This window comes from Aythya ferina, assembly GCF_964211825.1.
Source record: "Aythya ferina genome assembly, chromosome: 10".
Classification (NCBI taxonomy): domain Eukaryota; kingdom Metazoa; phylum Chordata; class Aves; order Anseriformes; family Anatidae; genus Aythya; species Aythya ferina.
The window spans coordinates 9,580,189-9,598,719 of NC_140306.1; the positions used below are offsets into that span (position 1 = coordinate 9,580,189).

At 46.8% G+C, this 18,531-nt stretch overlaps 1 protein-coding gene across 4 annotated transcripts in view; it reads right to left on the bottom strand.

Annotated features, from left to right (window-relative positions):
- The window catches only part of SETD5 (SET domain containing 5), a 64,103-nt gene that overhangs the window by 32,763 nt on the left and 12,809 nt on the right, over positions 1 to 18,531 (bottom strand). For 2 of the 4 annotated variants that reach the window (XR_014696486.1, XM_084531042.1), the window contains exons 2-7: positions 8,159 to 8,333; positions 4,412 to 4,517; positions 3,356 to 3,567; positions 2,977 to 3,035; positions 2,388 to 2,575; positions 1,307 to 1,345 (exon numbers count right to left, since the gene is read on the bottom strand). Coding sequence is in view for 3 of the 4 variants with exons in the window: in XM_084531042.1 (XP_084387168.1) it covers positions 1,307 to 1,345; positions 2,388 to 2,575; positions 2,977 to 3,035; positions 3,356 to 3,567; positions 4,412 to 4,517; positions 8,159 to 8,229 (675 nt within the window). In the remaining variant the exon portion in view is untranslated. Of the gene's footprint in view, positions 1 to 1,306; positions 1,346 to 2,387; positions 2,576 to 2,976; positions 3,036 to 3,355; positions 3,568 to 4,411; positions 4,518 to 5,560; positions 5,635 to 8,158; positions 8,334 to 18,531 lie in introns of those variants that run through there. The other 2 variants (XM_084531043.1, XM_084531044.1) reach the window with 2 other exon arrangements.

Here is an 18,531-nt window from a genome sequence, read left to right on the forward strand (position 1 = left end):
GGTATTGGCACTGCTACATACAAGAAAATTAAGCTAGCACTTGGCCAGAAAAGAGTCCTTTTTAAGTCAATTTGGAAAAACAATTAAGCAGATTAAAAAAGCACAGGAACAGAACATACAAATGCAAATAAATCTCATGCAAGCTTGTCTTACATTCAACCCACTCACGTCCAACAAAATGCTAGATGATGCTGATTGTATCTCAATCTTTGCAGTGACTGATCCCAAAATACTTCTAAAACCTTCAAGCTAAATGGTCACCAGGGTTTCAAGAAACTGAATGTACAGCATAAGCTAATACCCAGAAGGTTAAAACTGCAAGTCCTAAGCAGCATAAAGAAGAGAGGTTGAAATCAGGTAATCCATTTATACTGTCTTGTAAGGGAGGGGAAGAAAGAAGCCGGTAGAAAAAAAAAAAGCGCTTCATTCTTTATTTGACAATAACTTAAATAATTGAACAAATAATATTCCAGAGGTCAACAACTTAACTGGCTTTTAGGACTGAGACATATGAGACACTGAATTAGTAGTGACCAGAACCACTGAAAAATAATCATTACTTTCATCATACATATTACAAGCACAAAAATTATATGCATTTTTATCCTCTTCAGGCACTTGGGTACTATGGAGACAGGTGCACACACCACACAATCATCCTTTTTCCTCTGAGCCACCTGCTAAGAGCCACAGCACTATGGTTAGATGGAACTGATGGACCTTTAAAACAACTCTTGTGCTTGTAGTGAAGTTTACCTCCCCCTTTTTTGTCAAATAAGCTTTCTATCATCTAACCAAACCTACCAGTAATGCAAAAAGAGATAAATGTATCATTCCTTTCATCCCGAAGTAATAGGATGTGGATAGAAGCAAGGCAACACTGCTAGGGACTCCAACACTAAACTTGAGCTACTTAACGACACCCAAGCTTAAAATATCTTTGATGCAATCAAATGATAGCTGACCTCACAAGAGAGTGGCCACAACCAGTTCTACATCCTTACATCAAACATTTCACTCCCAGGTGTCATATATCAGTCTTATCTCTTGGAACAGGATGGCATTACAGAAAGTGATGGGCTATCTGAAGCAAAAGCAAGGTTCAAGGGGTAATTCCTGTGATAACCTTTTGAGCAGGCCTGCTTTTAGTGCACAGAAAGTCTTAGGATCATTCTGATTCTGGTAGCGCAATCAGAAATTTCCCAGGCAAACCAAGAGAAGTACAAAATTACAGGGGGAAAAAAAAAACCACAAACCAACAGCAACTCACACACCACCGTCACAGAGCTTTCTCAGTTCCACTCACCTTCATTCTCAGAGACTTCCGTGAGCCCTCTCGAAAAGCCTGTCCCCGGAACAAGGAGAGAAAAAAATATTTTATAACCTTTTCTCAGAATTAGTGCCCCTGAACGGCAATAGATCTTATGCAACCGAACAACCCTTAACAACAGATGGCAAGAATTACAGGAAGACCTACACAAGAAGCAATGGACATGAACAAAAAAGATTCTGCAATGCAAATCCAATGAAAACTGAAAAAAAAAAAAGCAAGCTTGACAACCAGGATTTCAGAACTGAAAAGCCTGCCTCATGCTTGGTATAAAATCTCATGATCAAAACCCAACCTGTCCTGACTGACCCTGCTTGCTTCTACAGAAGAAAGGGCCAACAACAGAATCAAACTGGTTCACAACAAGATACCCGGAGACCTCACAAGGCTCCTGCTTCCAGTCTTTTATTTAATTAGTGCCTACCAGAACAACTTCAAGGGAAACCTAAACCTGGGGAAAATCATGGTAAAGCTAGCAGATGATGGGAAAGAACCAGCTGCTCACTCCCTCATGCTCCAATACAGACAATTTAAAATTATTTCAGTCTCCAAACCCTCACAAACAAGACAGTAAAGCCATCCCTCAGCAAATGCTCATTACTACCTACATAGTTCTCCACACAGGCACTATCTCTGTCCCTGAAGAACAGTGCCAAGAAGCATTGCAGCCCAGATTCCTAACATAATCTGCTAAGAAATGCCATGTTCACTTCATTTTTCATTCCATTCACAAGCTGCTTCTTTGCTACAAGCAGGCAGACTCCAGGAGCTATTTCCCCAAATCCTAATACAGAATGGAAAATATGCGAGCTCAAGCCTCTGAGCACGAATGGACAGTGTTGGGAAAATAAGGGTGGAGTTCCAGTAAGGTCATTTTAAAACTAAGAGCCACATACTCTAGCAGGTCACACATTTAAGGAGTCACATTATTACACCAGGGTGAGCAATTCCTGATAGGACAAGTTTCTCATTTATTCCCAGCTTGTGATCTTGCTCTCAACAGTATTCCACATAGCATTTGGGAGGAACTACAGCAACCTCGTCTCATTCCACATACCTTGATCTTTTTGGCCTTTGGAGCAGCGCGAGCTTTTTCTGTACTCCTCTTCCTCTTCTTCGGTTTGCTTCTACGGACGCGGTTGACAGTCAGCGTGATGCTCGTAGGGGTGTGCTGAGTAGCTGTGTACAGCACCGTAGAGGGAGACAGTTCTTCATCCCAGCTCTCAGTTGCACTGCTGTCCCCACCTATAGAGTGGAGTGTTTCATTAGCAACCTTGTAATTCACCCCACAGAGAACAGCCCACCCCTTCGTCTGCTTTCACCAAGGTTACTTGACAATACGCAGCTCGTCCCTGAGAAAACTGAACCACTTCAGTTTTCCCTCCCAAACTGGGAACAGGTCTCCCACACTCCTGGTATCTCACAGAATAGCCCTGATGAACGTTTTGCTTTTTTGTTCACAAGATAACCTGATTTCCCAAAGAGCTAACTGAGCTGAGGTAGAAGGAATGAAAAAATCCCAGTGGTTGGTGGGTACAGAACACTAGCAGGCACTGATTACAACTAGATGATTGCATCAGCCAAAAAGAAAGTCCTTGCAGAAAGAAAGCAAAAGTCACCATTATCAGAACTACAAACTCACTCACCTGACACGTTGTCCTGCTTCCGGCGGCGGAGTCTGATCACCTTCCCCCTGCTCATTCCTCTGCCAAACGAGAATGCACAATTGAAGCTGGTTTGTAGGAGTAAAGTCACTTGAAATTCAACAGGATGTCACAAGATGCGTGCCCTCAGTGGGGCCCAGGATGATAAGAACATCGATCTAACATCCTCATCTCCACTCCTGGTGCCACCAACACTTGTCAGGCTGACAACGCAAAGGAGGAGGGTCAATACTAGGTAAAGCACTGGGAAGAACGCTCCAGCTAGCAAAAGGAAGTCCGTCCCACAGCCCAAACGTGACAAAGCTTGGCTTGAGAAGTCAACAAGAGGAGCAGTCCAGATCTGCACTGCACCAAAGCTTACCTGCACTTTTCGCACTTGAGGAGGAAACCATCTTGGGAGACACTGCAGTGGCACCAAGTGGGAATTGATTCTCCTTCTGAGGAGCTCTCACTGTCCCCGGAGTTCTCCTCATCAGGTGAGTGCAAGCCGTTCAGTTCTGCGCGAGGTATAATGGTCTGGACAGGAGGGGAGGCTGGCGGTGTTGGAGGAGGAGGGGCTCCGTAATTATGATCCTGAAAACGAGTATTGGCAGTACTACTTTTAATGTGAAGATATGATGCCTAGAAACTTCCCAGGTTATTACTTAACAACCGCTGTAAAACAATAAACTGAATTCCTCTACCTACCAAGAAGGTAAAGCTCTGAAGGAGGTGAATGGTTTACTTCACGAATTACATTCGCCAATGAATTAAATTCAAAACCTAGGAAAGTCACCAGGCTACTTCAACATTAACCGTTGCTCTGCTAATCATCTGAGATGACATCAGTGGTCAAACACCAGAACTGGTTGTCCAGACACGTTGTGAAGTCTCTGTCTGCTGAGATATTCAAAACCCAACCGGACACAGTTCTGGGCAATCTGCTCCAGCTGACTCTGCCTAAGCAGGGGGGTTGGACTACCCAGTCTCAAAAGGTCCCTTCCAACCTCAACGATTCTGTGACATCCTGTTCATCCCAGAGTTTCAAACCTTCCTGACTGTTCCTTATTTCTCACAGTTACAAGTTATCAATGTAAAGACCTGTGCAGTTGAAACAAGCATAAATAATATACAATAAACCAAACAGGGCATAAAATTACTGCCAGAAAAATATTATATATTCATACATAGTCACTTCATTCAGTTAAAAAAAAAATCTATCACCTAGAACACTAATAAAGCTTGCTACAAAGTATGCAAGGCTTCAACAAATAATAAACACATAAATGCAAAATGTATGGCACAACTCAGCTGTAACTCAGAGTTCCCTAATAAATAAGCCAAATCTCCTGAAGCTTAACAGGCAAAGCTATGGAACAAGGAGAAAAAGAGCAAAGCAGACAGTAAAGAGCTGATTCACTGCAGAGAGAGTACTCACTGCGTAAGGCAGCCCGCGATAGCTGTGTTTCTGGGTGGCCCCATAGCCGTGGCTGGAGTACACATTCTTCTCACTGACAGCTGGACTAGCTTCCACAGACTCTGGGCTGCAGAAAGGGCCAGAAGTAAAACCCATCAATAGAACATCATTTTTAGTGCCAGTATTTCACAGCTCTTTTCTATTCAACACATGAGCTCAAAATGAAGGAACTTTGTGAAATCGAGGTGTTCTATGAGCTTCACCAGGCACCGTGTGTGCCAACGTTGCACAGGATGAACCTGCTTTCAACAGAGGGAAGCAACTGAGTAAGGGCCACCCTGTATAACTCCTCTTACATAAAACTGGGTCTCAATCGGAGAAGTTAAAAAAAGTAATAATTAAGAAACACGTATGAAGCTCAATTTCTTTATGGTTAAGGAAGTTGGGTATAGTTTGGCATTCGTATCTGAACTCAGCCAGCTTAATCTCAAAGCCACCGAACAGCACTGCCATGTTATCTACACAACAGCTTATTTCAAATAGCAGCTAAGCGGCTTTCCTGCATCTGCGCTCGTTTCTCTCTCTCTTGGATACTAATTGTGAGCCGAGTCCAACGTCCCATGATAAAGCCTGCACGAAACCTGCAGCTGTCCCGACAGCAGCCACTGGGAGCTGGAGATTCCTGCTACGAAGGGGCTACAAAATTCATGACCTGGACAGACACCGGCCACAGGCAAATCGGATTTACCCTGTTCTTTCTACACAGCAACACGGTGTGTGCAATGTGCTGAATAAGAAATTTGTTGCTGAGGTACAATGCACTCTTCCACCACACGGTGGTGAAAAAAAACAGCTCAAAATGAAAGGTATATCCTCAGCAGAAAGCTGCAGAAACCCTACTCAGAGAAGGGACAGCTGCAATTCAATGCAGGGAATATTAGATAATGAAGCTACGGACAGAACACCAGCAAGGCAACGCACCACCTATTAGGAGCTTTCCCCCAAGCAGGAGATGAACATCAGCAAATCTCTGCAGAGGACAGAAGCAGGACCCATACCAGAATACAGCAGAATATTACTGAATCACGTCTGCAGCTGAAATCCTCTTCAAAATTACCGCAGGTAGCTGAGCAAGCAGGAAAGAAAAATGCAGGAAGGGAAGAACTTTACCTTGGACTTGTGCTGCTCTGGTGAGATCTCGGAGGATTCTCAGTGGGTCTTAGGTTGGCAGTGGGAATCGAGCAGCACTCAAACACTACAGGCCAGTGGTCACGCGTGGGGGAGCGTTTAGGCACCACCCAAGAAAAATAACCCCTGTGCCCTTTGGACTTCCTATTAGCACTTGAAATCTCTGCTGCAGTGCAGTTTGCCCCACCCTGCCACTAAACCTGCTACACGCTCACACCGACTTCCCGGGCTCCCTCCTTCTGGAGCGAGGCAGCCCCGTCTTTCCCACAGGAAGGAGCAGTGATTTACTGTGCAAAGATCTGCAGAAAGCCTTTAACCTGCATAAATCCCACTCCTGTAACTCAGAACCGAGCTGCATGACATCATAAATTCAGCTGGTTTTTCATGTAGCTGCACTCAGCTGAAGGCAGAGGCAGACACAGGCGGTGACACCCCTCCGAGGATACACTCCCTAACAAAAGGCAGGATGCAGAGCTTGAGCTCGGCACGTAATCCAGCCTCGCTGCATCTTCACAACAACAGCCCTTCAGGATTTCCAGACCGGCCCAGACTTAAATCCATTCAGGTTTAATTTATTTTCAGAAGGAATACCAGAAGGGAGAGAGACTAAACAGCAGATCTGTCCTCTGCCCAAGTCACTCGTATTCACACAGCCAGCCTGGAACACCAGCAGCACTGCCACAAGCACTAACAATACAACTTCAGGACTGTTGGTGCAACGGTGTCCAGGGGCAACAATGCTGGGGCCCTGCTTCCTCACCAGCAACCCTCCAAGGAGCTTCAACGACTTCCAATATGCAAAAGTGCTCTGCAGCCTCCTTATCACCCTCTGAGATCACCCAACACAAACATCTTTCAGCATTTTCACTTCCCCTCTGGCATCGGAGGCCAGAGGAGGATGCTAAAGCTCAGCCTTAAGAGGGCCAGTTCGTTTTGCTTTTACCTTCCCATTCTTTCATGATGCACATCTTTGAAATCCCTTCTAAGAGACAAGAAGCTCAGGTAGCACAGATATCATGCCTCAAACTTGTAGAATTTCAAAGGAGAAGTGGAGGATAGCCTTAACTTTGAACAGACTCACGAAGGACACTTCAGCAGTAAAGTAACAGTGCCTCAATGCAAAGCCAGGAGAATAAAGTCCTGGCATTCCCACTTTTTAGAAAACGGAGAGAGAAGCCAATTCAGAAATCTTCAAAAGCCTTTTTCAAAGAACTCCAGCCTAGCCTCAAGTTGGACCTACAAATTTCTTACAGCCAGTGGAAAAAATGCTTTGCAGAGGATTTATAGACAGCCTTTTGATATTTAAATTTTACAAGGGACATGCATAGATATATCCCACTCAGCTCTGAAAGCAAAGCACATAGTACACGAGCAAACTATTTAGCACTCTTTCTCCTGCCATAAATAGTTTAAAATTCCTGGATGTTGAGTCTTTAAAGAGCTGGTGTGGGAGAAGCATGTGACAAGCAGTACTGAATATTAAGTCTCGAAATTGAAGGATCAGATCCCTACTGCAGATGAGTGACCTACTGGATTTTTGACTCCTCGTTTAAAACAGTCTATAAAAATATGGACTTTGTGGTGGAATGAAGCCTCACAAAGAAGAATGCCTACAGTGGGGCCAGTGCCAAGACAGATGAAAAAGAGCATTAGCAGTCTTGCAGGGAGTGCGACTGTGTAGTCAGACTGTATTTAAATCAGGGCAAGATGGAAGGGCAAAACAATGATTCACAGCCTAGCCCACTGCTCTTACAGCTCAAAATTAGCAGTCTGGAGCATTATCTGCTCTACAGTGATCAATCTGACATGCAGGTATTTGCACAGCAGGTACCTGTAAATAATACATGGCGGAAATAGATCTGCAAAATGTCCTTTAAAAAAAAAAAAAAAAAAGGAATTGCTGTGGAAAAATAGATGCTACAGTCCATACCTGATATAATAACCCTTTTTGTGGTAGCCCTTCCTCTTGCCCCCAGTGAAAACACAGTACTCACTCGACTTAACACCATTCTAACAAGCATTTTAAGAAAAGATCACAATATTTTCAGGATTTGAAATGTTCCTGACTCCTACAAAGGCAGAGTGCTGTGATGGGAACCCTGAAGGTCTGCACACCTAGCTGCACTTCTCGGAATATGCTCAAGGGCAGAACAACACACATGAAGGCGTCTACGCAGAGTGATGCTGTTGTACATCTCCAGCCAAGCTCTGCACTGCTCCAGAAATCAGTCACGTATGCACTGGTACTGAGTCTGAGCTAGCAGGCTCTGCTGAGAGGGAAGCCCAACATACTGAGCTCTCATTTACAACAGCTTTTGAAAAGGAGCTGGCTTGTACCTTGCCAACGTCAAGTGCAAACGCACTACCATATGCACTTGCACGCAGCCTTCCTAACCGAGCTGATACAAAAAGCAGTGTTGAGTGCCTCATACTCTTACAACTTTCCTTAGAACTTACCAATTTCCACAAAACCTTTGTTAAACATTCAAAACCATCTCAAAGCCACTGGACCAGCACCGGCCCTGACCCCGAGGCAGCCCCCAGCCACCCTCCCCTGCTCCTCCACGGGGTAACACTCACTCCGATCCTGCAGCCATGTCGGAGTAGGACGTATCTGGTGTGGTGACTCCCAGAGGGATTGCAATGCTCATGACGCCCGTCGGGGATCACGGAGTCCAGAGGGCAGCGACCGGCCGCTCCGAGGGCGGAGAGGAGCCGCAGAGCCTCGGCCAACACGTCACGGACATGGGGAAACCTGCCGGGGAGAAACAAAGCATTGAACCTCCCTTATGGGTACGAGGTCTCCGCCATATGCCCCCAGAGAAGGCTTTCAGCAAAAGACGAGCAGAAATCAGACTTACAGCAAGTGGCACACTGCGTGTGCTTTATTTTCACACCTGGGACCAGGGAAGAGGGGGCAGAGGCAGATGGCGGTGTGTGTTTTTTTCCCCCACAGCCTTGGACTGACACACAGTGATCTGCTCTGCCACAAAGCCAATAACAATAAACCCCCCCAACTAAACTTAGCACTAATTAGCGGAGAAGCACCCTCCTAGCTCCTTCTGCACGTGAGCAGCAGCTGTCACCCACCGCCCGCAGCCCTCCATCGGCATTTCCCCACTCCTTCCCCAAAAAAGCCGCGGCCACAGCCCACTCGGGGCGGGATGAGGAGGCAGAACGGGCGACGAGGCTGTGCCACAGCAGGGCAGGAGAGGCCAGCAGCGAGGCTTTGGGCTGCCACCGATGGCAGTGAGCTCCATGGGGTCCCTGTGGTCCTCTCCCCATGGCTGGGCCACGTCAGGCTCCGGGCAGCAAGTGAGTCACGGAGGCATTGGGCAGCCTCCACCCGGCCTCCTGCGGCCCTCACCATGGTCAGCGAGGCCCCAGAGCTCCTGGTTGCAGCTGTGGGCAGGGGGCTTCTCACTGGGACCGCCCTGCTGCTGTTCACACACACCCCAGAAATGCCAGAACTCCCCCTCCAAGGGCAAACGAAGTGAAAGTTGGCAAGTGGAGGTGCCGCACATCATATTGCCTCTCCCTTCTGTCTTAAAAGGCAGGGCACTCATCTTATCGCTGGGACAGATTTCCCTTTTTCAGCATGTATCCCTAGGAGAAATCTCTTCCTGATCATACGACAGGCATACGGTGAACTACAGACGTGGCACGGAATGATTTCCAAGCGGTCCGTGGCTACTCCCTGTTATGCCCCAAAGCGATGGCCTCGTGGAGAGGTGGGCAGATGAAAAAACAGAGCAGGACAAGCCCACAGGCAGCCTGAGCCAGCTCAGGTGTCCTTGAGTGCGTTTTCTGGATGAAAAATAACCATAGAAGTTCCTTTCAGGAGCGTCTCACCCCTTCTTGTACTTGTGATTTCCGCACTGACACCAGATGAGAACTTGTGCTGCTGAAATGCAGCTGGGAGCTACAGACACCGATCCTGCTTCAACACGGAGTCACGTAACACCGGGTAAAGGTTAAAGGAAAAGGGGGGGACAGGTTTCACAGCATCTGGAGTACCCTTCCCTTCTAAGGGACATAGAAACCTTTAAAAAATGAAATGAAATGAAATAAAAAAGTATAGTTTTTTTTAAATACTCACTCAGGTTTCTTTACCCTATTGATCTCTTGCCTTTGCCATGACCGTCCCCAGCTGGCAGCAGCCTGAGATTTAATCAGGACAAATTCCAGCTCCTGCCTACTTGTGACTCAGCAGGACCCAAGGGTTTCAGGCGCGGTCTCTGGACCCGAGCTTCACAGGACACCATGTCAGCCCTGGGCTCAGCGGGACAAGTTCTGGGTCACTGCTCAGAGGAAACCCTCCCACCACCAACGCTGCAAATAGCAGGCCGTTTCGGCCCAACAGCAACTCCCACTTTTGGGAAAGAGCGCTGGAGAACCACGAAATGCCAAACAAAAAAGGTTAGACAAGGCGAATTCCAGTTCAATTGCTTTTGTGTTGATCCAGCAGGACTTGCCCAACAATCGCCAGCTCTCAGATTTTGCTGTTTGTCGCTGCTGTTTTCTGTGTACTTTCAACTCTGACAATGTAACATTCAAAATGAATCGCTGAGACAAATCCGAAGTGCTGTCCAAGACCACACCACCTTCAGGCTAGATTACAGTGTGGTCTTCATGAAGCTTGCCCTGGGAACACCCAAAACATCAGCCTGCCCAGAAAACAGGGGTTGAGATCAAAACATTCACCCATGGCACCAGTTAATTCCCTCTATAGACAATCCCCAAACTCCTGCCTGCCTCCTATCCCCAAAAATATACAGCTGGACGGGAGAAAAAAAGCAGGAAGTTCTCTCCAGTGCCACTGGAAGATTTCCTAAAATTTGAAATCTTAATGCAAATGCAGTGAGCTTCACACCATGGCACAAACCTCTCTCTCTCGTGATACAAGTCTTCTCAAAATCAAATGGAAATGGGAATTTTGATGGCCTAGCAGGTAAATAATGCTTAACCGGTTTCGAAAATGTAGTGTTTAAAGATGTTCTTGCCCCCATGCTACACTCCTGCCTCCTTAACCAGTCACACCAGTACAAAGACACCTGGTCTTCCCCAGCATCATCACAAGAGCTGAGTCGAGCATCCATCCACCTGCACCACCACCACAGCTTCATGGTCCCCAACTGGCTCAGCACAGGTCACACACCAAAATCACAAACAGCTGCCTTAGCTAAAATGCAAATACATGCTATTCAATTATTTCAGGTAACATCCTATATCGACAGGAAGGACTGTAATAAATCCAAGCTGGCCAAGCAAAGGTTAGGTAACAGCTGCTCGAACAGTAAATTTAATTTTTGAAACTGTTTCGGATGCAACAGCAGCAGCACTGCACTGGCTCCCTTCCACAAACGCTGCCCTCCGTGTTACAAATCAAACAGACACAGAAAATTTACTGCTGGAAACTTTTCTCGCCACTCGTGCTGCTGAGAGCCTGCAGTCCAAATCCATGGGACATGTCACATAAATGTGAAGTGGTTCAATTGCCATTCTGCAGAGGTCCCGTTTCCAAACATCGCGGCACCCAAACACGAGGGCAGTCCACCCGAAGCGCAGCAGGCACTGCCTGTTTGTTCCAGCACACCTACAAACCCCATGTCAAGGGCAGATACTCACAGAAGGGCAAGCACCTTTAGTGCAAACACAATCAGATCAAGGGTTTTCGCCAGTTTGAAACAGCCAGCTCAGAAAAAAACGCATCAAATGCCCAGAATTTCAGACATGCTGTTCCATAAGGACACCTACACAGAGGCAGAGTAGACAAATCTGTAAGACTTTTAACTCCAATTTATTCTGTTTTACCTGAATTGTGCCTCAGTCTATTAATACAAATGCTTAGCTCTGCCCTGGAAACATGCTGGATTCACTAAGCAGCAAGGAAAGACTGAGTTAATTAAATAAAAAATGTATTAATATGAGTATTTGCCATTATCATACTTTTTTATATGTAAGTATCTATATGCAAAGAGAAATACTTCTATTTATAAATTTGTTTCACAGCTCACTTGTTCTCTGGGATCTGGAGAACCACAACAAAAGCACCAACAAGCTCTCAGAACAAGAACAACATTTAAAAATCGTTAAGCGTGTCAAAATGCAACACCCCAGTGAGACTCGATCTGCTCACCACGCTGCACAAGACCTGGCGTCAAGGATCAGGAAAGGTGACAGTGCTGCCTCTACTACACAGCTCATCTCCATCAGCTTTTGGTACCCACCGACTGATGTATCAGTCAGGCTGTTCCTTACAAGGTATGAAATCGTACGGATGATTCCCATCCTCGTAAAGCACCTTAAGGAAAAGCTGGAAGCCACCTCAATGTGTGTCTACAAATACACCTACTTAGCTAAAGTCAGCGTGATAAAGCAGTTCAGCTAAGGCCACGTAAGCCGCGTTTAAAACTGAGGTACAAGCGAGCTAAACTGATTTTGATAAAACTCGGTAAACAGCTGAAAACTGAAAATCCTTTGGTCAAATTCGTTTAAACTGGGTTTAAGATATTGTAAGAGATTTTCATCATGTCCGCCCATGGGATTCCATCATTTTATCTGACTCAGAAAACATTGGTTTTAGTTAACCTCATCTGCAAACTACACCCTAAGGGACCGTCAGTGGTGACAGCGAGCAAGTGAAAGAAATTAAACCGTCAAGCAAGAAATTACAAAATGCATACTCAAGTGTTCTCAGCCACTGACCTGGGACTGGGGAGATTCCTCAGAAAAGCAGAAAGAATAACCTCAAAACTTTGCTGCTGATTCAGCAGTCAAGAAGTTGTGCAAAAACCCTTTGTTTTGCAGACAAACAGCCTGAGCTTTTCTTTTAGAATCGCTAAGGATATCAGGTATTATGATAAAAGAAAAATACAGTAAGAGATGAAGGAAGGGCAGATTTTGCTTCCAGAAATACCTTCTGCAGGACAACTCAACTGCATTCCTTACAGTCCAGCACAGCCAGGAGGCAGAGGCTCGAGACAAGGGTTTGTGTGGATTTTCGTAAAACACCTCATTGGCACCGTGAAAGCTTACTGGAAAGTTTAATTCATATTGATTTGAAATTGGCTGAAGATTCACACAGAAGGATAATTCCATAAACAAATACATACCAAATTAGAAAGGGGAAGCAAATTACAGAGTAGCAGTGATCCGTGGCAGACCAAATTATTCTGAGGTGTGCTTACATGAAGAGGTGGCTGGCAGACACCAGGTAGCTCTGCCTGTGCCCCACGCTGATGAGCACAGACCTAGCTGCATTTGCATGGCCTGCACACACGGTCCGCTGAGCAGGATGGTGACAGAGCTGATGTTTTAAAGGAGTAACAACCTCAGTGTAAAGGAAAAGACCATCACAGTAGAGAAGTTTATATCAAAGTCCTCATAACCTTTGTTTTAAGAAAACTTCACAAGACAACGCTTTGAAAATCTAGCAGTCTCCATGAAATGCTAAACCTCCGAAATGTTAATCATCAAAATAAAACTTTAAAAAATAGTAATGGTGGAGAAGATAAAAAAACCTCAAGAGACAGAAGTACTTCTCGGCCCATTTCTGTGCTAAAAACATTGCATTAAATTGCCTCTATCCCACAGCGTAACAAGTCATTCGTGAAGATGACAAATTCTTCAAATGCTGAAGAATTAAATACTTCTTTCAAATGCAAAAAGTATTTAAAATGATAATTTCAAAAATGAAATAAAGGTGAACTCCTGAAAATGCTTTTGTTTTTGAAAATACTCTATTTTTTCCTGAAAGATCCATAGCAATGGAAGATGAAAAGAAAGGTCTACTATAAATAAGACTCCACAGAAATGATGATAGAAAAATTTACCAAAGTAAATGAAACTAAAAAAGAGGAAAAAATAAAAACAAAACAGTTCTACAAGCATCTGATTTGGGATGGTAGCAGGGGAAGAAGGCTGCAGCAAGAGGAACACATCCTGACTGCTGTGCTGGTTCTACAATCTAAGGTTGTTGCTCTCTTTTCCCACAGGGTGAAGGGGAATAGGCAAACGTCTGTGTGTCACAGAAATCAGAAAATGCGAACAAAAAGGTTCAGAACTAATACTCTGAGACAAAGGGCTTGACAACTAACCTCCAGTGAATCCAGCTGTGGCAGTGAGTGCTGCGACTGTCCCCTCTAAGCCTTTGCCAAAACAGCTGGCAGGAAGGAAATGTTGCCATGTCTCATCGAGTGCAGTTGACGCCAAGAACACGGGACTAAAAGCAGAAGCAGGTAAAATACAGATTCCCCTTTAGATATGGTTATAAGGGCAACGCGTTTCTGCAATAGGGCAGAGCGGACACCAAGGAACAGCAGTACTGGAAAGTACCACTGCTGTCTGCCGCACCTTGTCCGTACAAGCCCTACATTTTGAGACTGAATTTAAGAGGCCTGCCTATGCCAGAAAATGGCTATGGTTAAAATAAGATTGGAGGTTAATTTAAATAACATAAACAACACCGGTTTAATCCTGGCAGACCAGAGTATTTCTTTGTTCTAGCTTTTGTTGCCTGTGAGTGTAATAGCAAGCACGTGAACGGCTGTATCTGCGTAACTGGTCAAACTTTCCTAAGTAGACGAGCCCTAAATTGAAAAGGCCGTCAGACAACCCCCAAGGATAAATAACTGCAGACCTTGAATGTGTGTTATGAAGGGATTTCGGAGAAAATCCTATACCACATGCAAGGTCAGAGGGAAGCGGAGCAATAAAGGGCAATAACCAGGCCCGGCTCCAAATGGAGGGAATTACAGTTCCCACGAGAATCCGGCCGGTCCCCGCGGCCGCGGGAAGTTGCTGAACATAGGAGGAGAATCGGCAGCATTTACTGGCAGGCAGCGGCGGCCAGGAGCTGCAACCAGTGGCAGGCTGACCACAAACAAGTTGCCAAGGAGTAGGATTGCAGCCTCCCGTCCCAGAATTGGAAAAGATTTCTCCGTAATCCCACTAAATACTCGCTGCCTCGCGAGCCTGGCCCTACGTCCTTTCTACATCTATTTAAGGCCTCCACGTGATGCCGGCTGCCTGCCCGGCCACTCCCCGCCAGGGCGAACAAAACGGCTCCAGAGGAGCCCGCAGCCGGGCTCGGCGGGCAGACGTTGCATCAGCCAGGTGTGCAGGAAGCAGGGGGATATAAAGCGGCGATTTACGGAGGGCTTCCCAGAGCCGGGCCGCTTCAGGAACGCCGCGGAAAGGCCGACAGGAAGGAGCGCGCCGCTTCGCACACAGAACAAGCTTCATCGGCTTCAGAAAGCCTTTGTGCTGGGGCTCCGGGCCTGGCCTGCCTCCCAGAGATGATGCAACACCGAGGCACAGGGGCTGCGCCAGAGAAAACTATTCCCAGGCGAGGCAGATGGCAGCGAGGCCGGAGGAGCCCAGATCGCGACGCGCCGGGGCCCAGCCCCAGCCCCGGCCTCCCTCAGCTCAGGAGTCCTCCATTTCACGCTGCCGCCCCTCGCCCCCACCACCGCCGTGGCTCCAAGGGGAAGCAGGACTGCACGATATCCAAAACAGCACCAAAGGGCGCTTTAATGTGGTGGAAAAATCACAGTTTGTCCCACGGTCTGTTAGAGGATGAGGAAGGGGAGAAAATGAGCCCCCAGCCTCACAAGGGCCTGCCATGGATCCTCTCGCCGTCTCAGGCTGAGCCCCCAGCAGGCAGCCCACCACACCAAGGCAGCCCAGCCACCACAGACCCCTCACAGGGTCGAGGTTCAATCCTGCTCTCTGCTTCTGAGCCCCCTTTCCTTCCCTCCCTCCCAGTCACCAAGTGCCCTCCCAGCTCCAGACCACGCTGGGCTCTGTGACCAGCAAGTTTCACAGCGTTGCACCTGGGCCTGAGCTCATGCAAATACATTTTTTTCCCCCGAATTGGAAGGAAGTTATTCGAGGCTTATGTAACGCTCGTTTGCTGCGCTCTAACAAACAGCAATTTGTTTAACAGGCTTTGAGTGGGAAACTCGGCTAGGGGAAGATCTGCAGCCTGCGCTGCACACAGCGAGATGGTCAAATCCTATTGCTAATTAAGCTGCGTAATCACCGAGCACTGCTAACTATGTAAAATTCACTGGGTTTTAAAGAGCTCAGGAAAGATTTCTGCAGTCTTCCAGTACTGGAGCTCGGCTGGTTACATGGCCCCACTGCGTCCCCTTGTCAGGGAGGTCTCTGCAGGAACTCCCTGCCTACTGTACTTGCCTGGCACTGGTGTCCAGAGGTTCTTGGCTCCTCCAGATATCTCTGAGACCTCTGGAAATCCCTAATTTCTTGCAGACCAACTTTGCACAGCCCAGAACATATCAGTGAGCAGACAGAACCTGCCATGGTGGTGCTGAGAGCAATCATGATATGCCCCTGAACAGCGTATCGGCCAAAAAGCCTTATTTTCCCCTCCCACCCTGAATTCTGCGGCTTCTGCCCACCTGCTGATGCAGAACTCCGACCAAGAGGTGCTCTTTAACATGGTTCACTTTTCTGGCTTACTCATATCCCGTGTCATATTGCAGCTTGGCACTGGCAAGAGAAGGGCCAATGTTCCTCATACAGCACCACGGCATGCCCTGCTCCGTGGGGCAGATCCTCCACACCCAGGCGATCCCCACCCTACTGCAGAATTACAGCAGATTTACAGAATAACCCATTAACCAGCAACATAGCAGACCACCAAGCTTTAAGGCATACAAGTAATTTATTGTGAAGCAAGAGATAAAAAAAAAAAAAAAAAAAAGTTTTGTAAATCTTTGGTAAAATAAGATAATCGGAGACTTGCTCTCACAACCACAGGGGTGGAAGGTGTTTTACTTATTCAGAGAGCTCCCACCACGTGCTCCATAACTGCTGGCGAGAAATGCAAAGTTCAGTGGTACAGCCAGTGCTGCAAGCCACTGCCACTTCTTTGAGTGGCCCATTTTGTGTTAACAAGATGAAAAGCGGATGATCAAGTTGAAAATCATCAAGGGGATGATCAGTTACAGACCTGCAAATAGTGACTAAATAAAGACAAAAGCCACTCAGGTTTGGTTTTGGTGGCTTTTAGATTTATTAGTAATTTCTTCCTTTGAAAAGAGCTTCTCTGAGCGCACAACCCCACAACCAACCCCCTTAACTACACGGGGGTGGTACCACGGGAGTACTGAAATCAAGCAGTTGACCGAAAGTGCTCGGTGTGGAGCTCACACGGAAGCGACGCTGAGGAAATGGCTCTGTAACACAGCAAGAGTGAAATTCTATCTGCCACCACAACCGCTGGTTTTTTTTTGAATATTGGATTATGAGAAGTATACCGAGAACACTGACTGCTGCAAATTCAACCGAGCACAAGTATCTGCAGCCAGATGGTGAAACTGAGAGGTTGAAACACGAAAGTTGCTCGCGCTACAAGAGGTTAAACCCCCTGCAGCAGAGGGAACGCGGCTGCCTCCGTCAGCCTGTCGGTGCCAGGGAGAGGCAGACGATGACACAGCAGAGAGGAAGGGGGAGGTTTCCTAACTGCCAATCCTTCACAGCCTCTTTTGTGCGTGGCACTTGCAGCCAGTAGCTCCTGCAGGTTAGGACAGACAGGGCCGTCTGGATGAGGTAAGCAGCTGAAGCTGCTGCACTGGATCTCAAAGCTGGAGGCCTTTGCTTGACATTGTGCAGTGCCCCAACACGTTCCTGCAGCTTGCTATCCCTCTAGCCTTCAGCAAGGAAACTTGCAGTTGCTAGACAACCTCCTTCCCAGCTACAAAGCAGCTCAATTCCTGTGACAAATCGATGGGCTCAACGTGGAAAAAAAAAAAAAAAAAAAGAAAAGAAAAAAGCTATGGGTTTTTGAGCCGCCTTCTTCCCCAGGCTGCGGGAAGGCTTCCTGCTCTCAGCACACAGCTGCAGAGAGGCCGAGCAGCTCCTCCCCGGCAGGACCTGGAGCAGAGGAGAGGCAGGAATGCAGCCGTGCCGGAGAGGAGAGGAGATTGCAGCCCCGCGCCGCCTCCTCTGCGCGCGCACACACCCGTAGAGCTGGCCGGGAGAGCTCTGCCTGCACAACGCTGCAGGTACCGAGAGCTGGGAACGACCTGGAAGGGAACTGAAGAGCTCTGCAGATCTGCAGAGGCACCTGGGGCAAGGTAATCTATGAAAATACAGAAACTCAGCAGCTGTCGAGGGAGTGGCGGCATGGACAAACACAAATAAAAAGTACAAGCACGATCTGGAGCCATTACCCAACTGAGTCACCGATTTCCCAGGTGAATTTACAAAGTGAGGGAGGAGCAGAATTGCTGAAGTAATCTCATTTGAATGGCATGAAAAACAGCAAACAAGTGCCATTAGAATACTGCTTTTGATGATTATTTAATATTATTTCAAACGTTAATAAACTTTCAGACCAAGTCCAGTTGACTTGAGACAGAGAATACCCTCCACTAATTTAAGAACAAACCGACCAGGAGAGCTTGGGCCTGCTTTGCCTTTCAGAGGAGCTGTAATCACATTAACATTGTGCAATTTTTTTTTAATGCTGTTTCTAAAAAAGGAGGAAAATGATTTAGACTTCTGCTGTGGTCAACTGGAATCCAGAAACGCTCATTTGAATACAGTGAGTGTACACAGTTACATCAGTGCTGCTCTGCAGAGGATTTCAGAGAGCCTTAAACATATCTTAAACATCTGAAACAACGCAGTATGGGAAAGAGCTGACTTCCAAAGATGCAAGCCACAAAGCATTAAATTTCAGAGCTGCTTTCACATCTTGTGTGTCTTATGCAAGGCAGTGTGCTAGTACCGGGTTAACCATTTCTCCTCTAAATCAATCTGCACTTCACGACCTTGGCGCTGACCGTGAGCACATACATCTGAACCTGCTCCAACTGACCACGGCACAAAACCTCTAAAGATTCTCACACACTGGTGTCAGGAAAGGATTACTGCCACGATAATAACAAAAATCACAGTATGTTTTCTCCAGAAGGAAACAA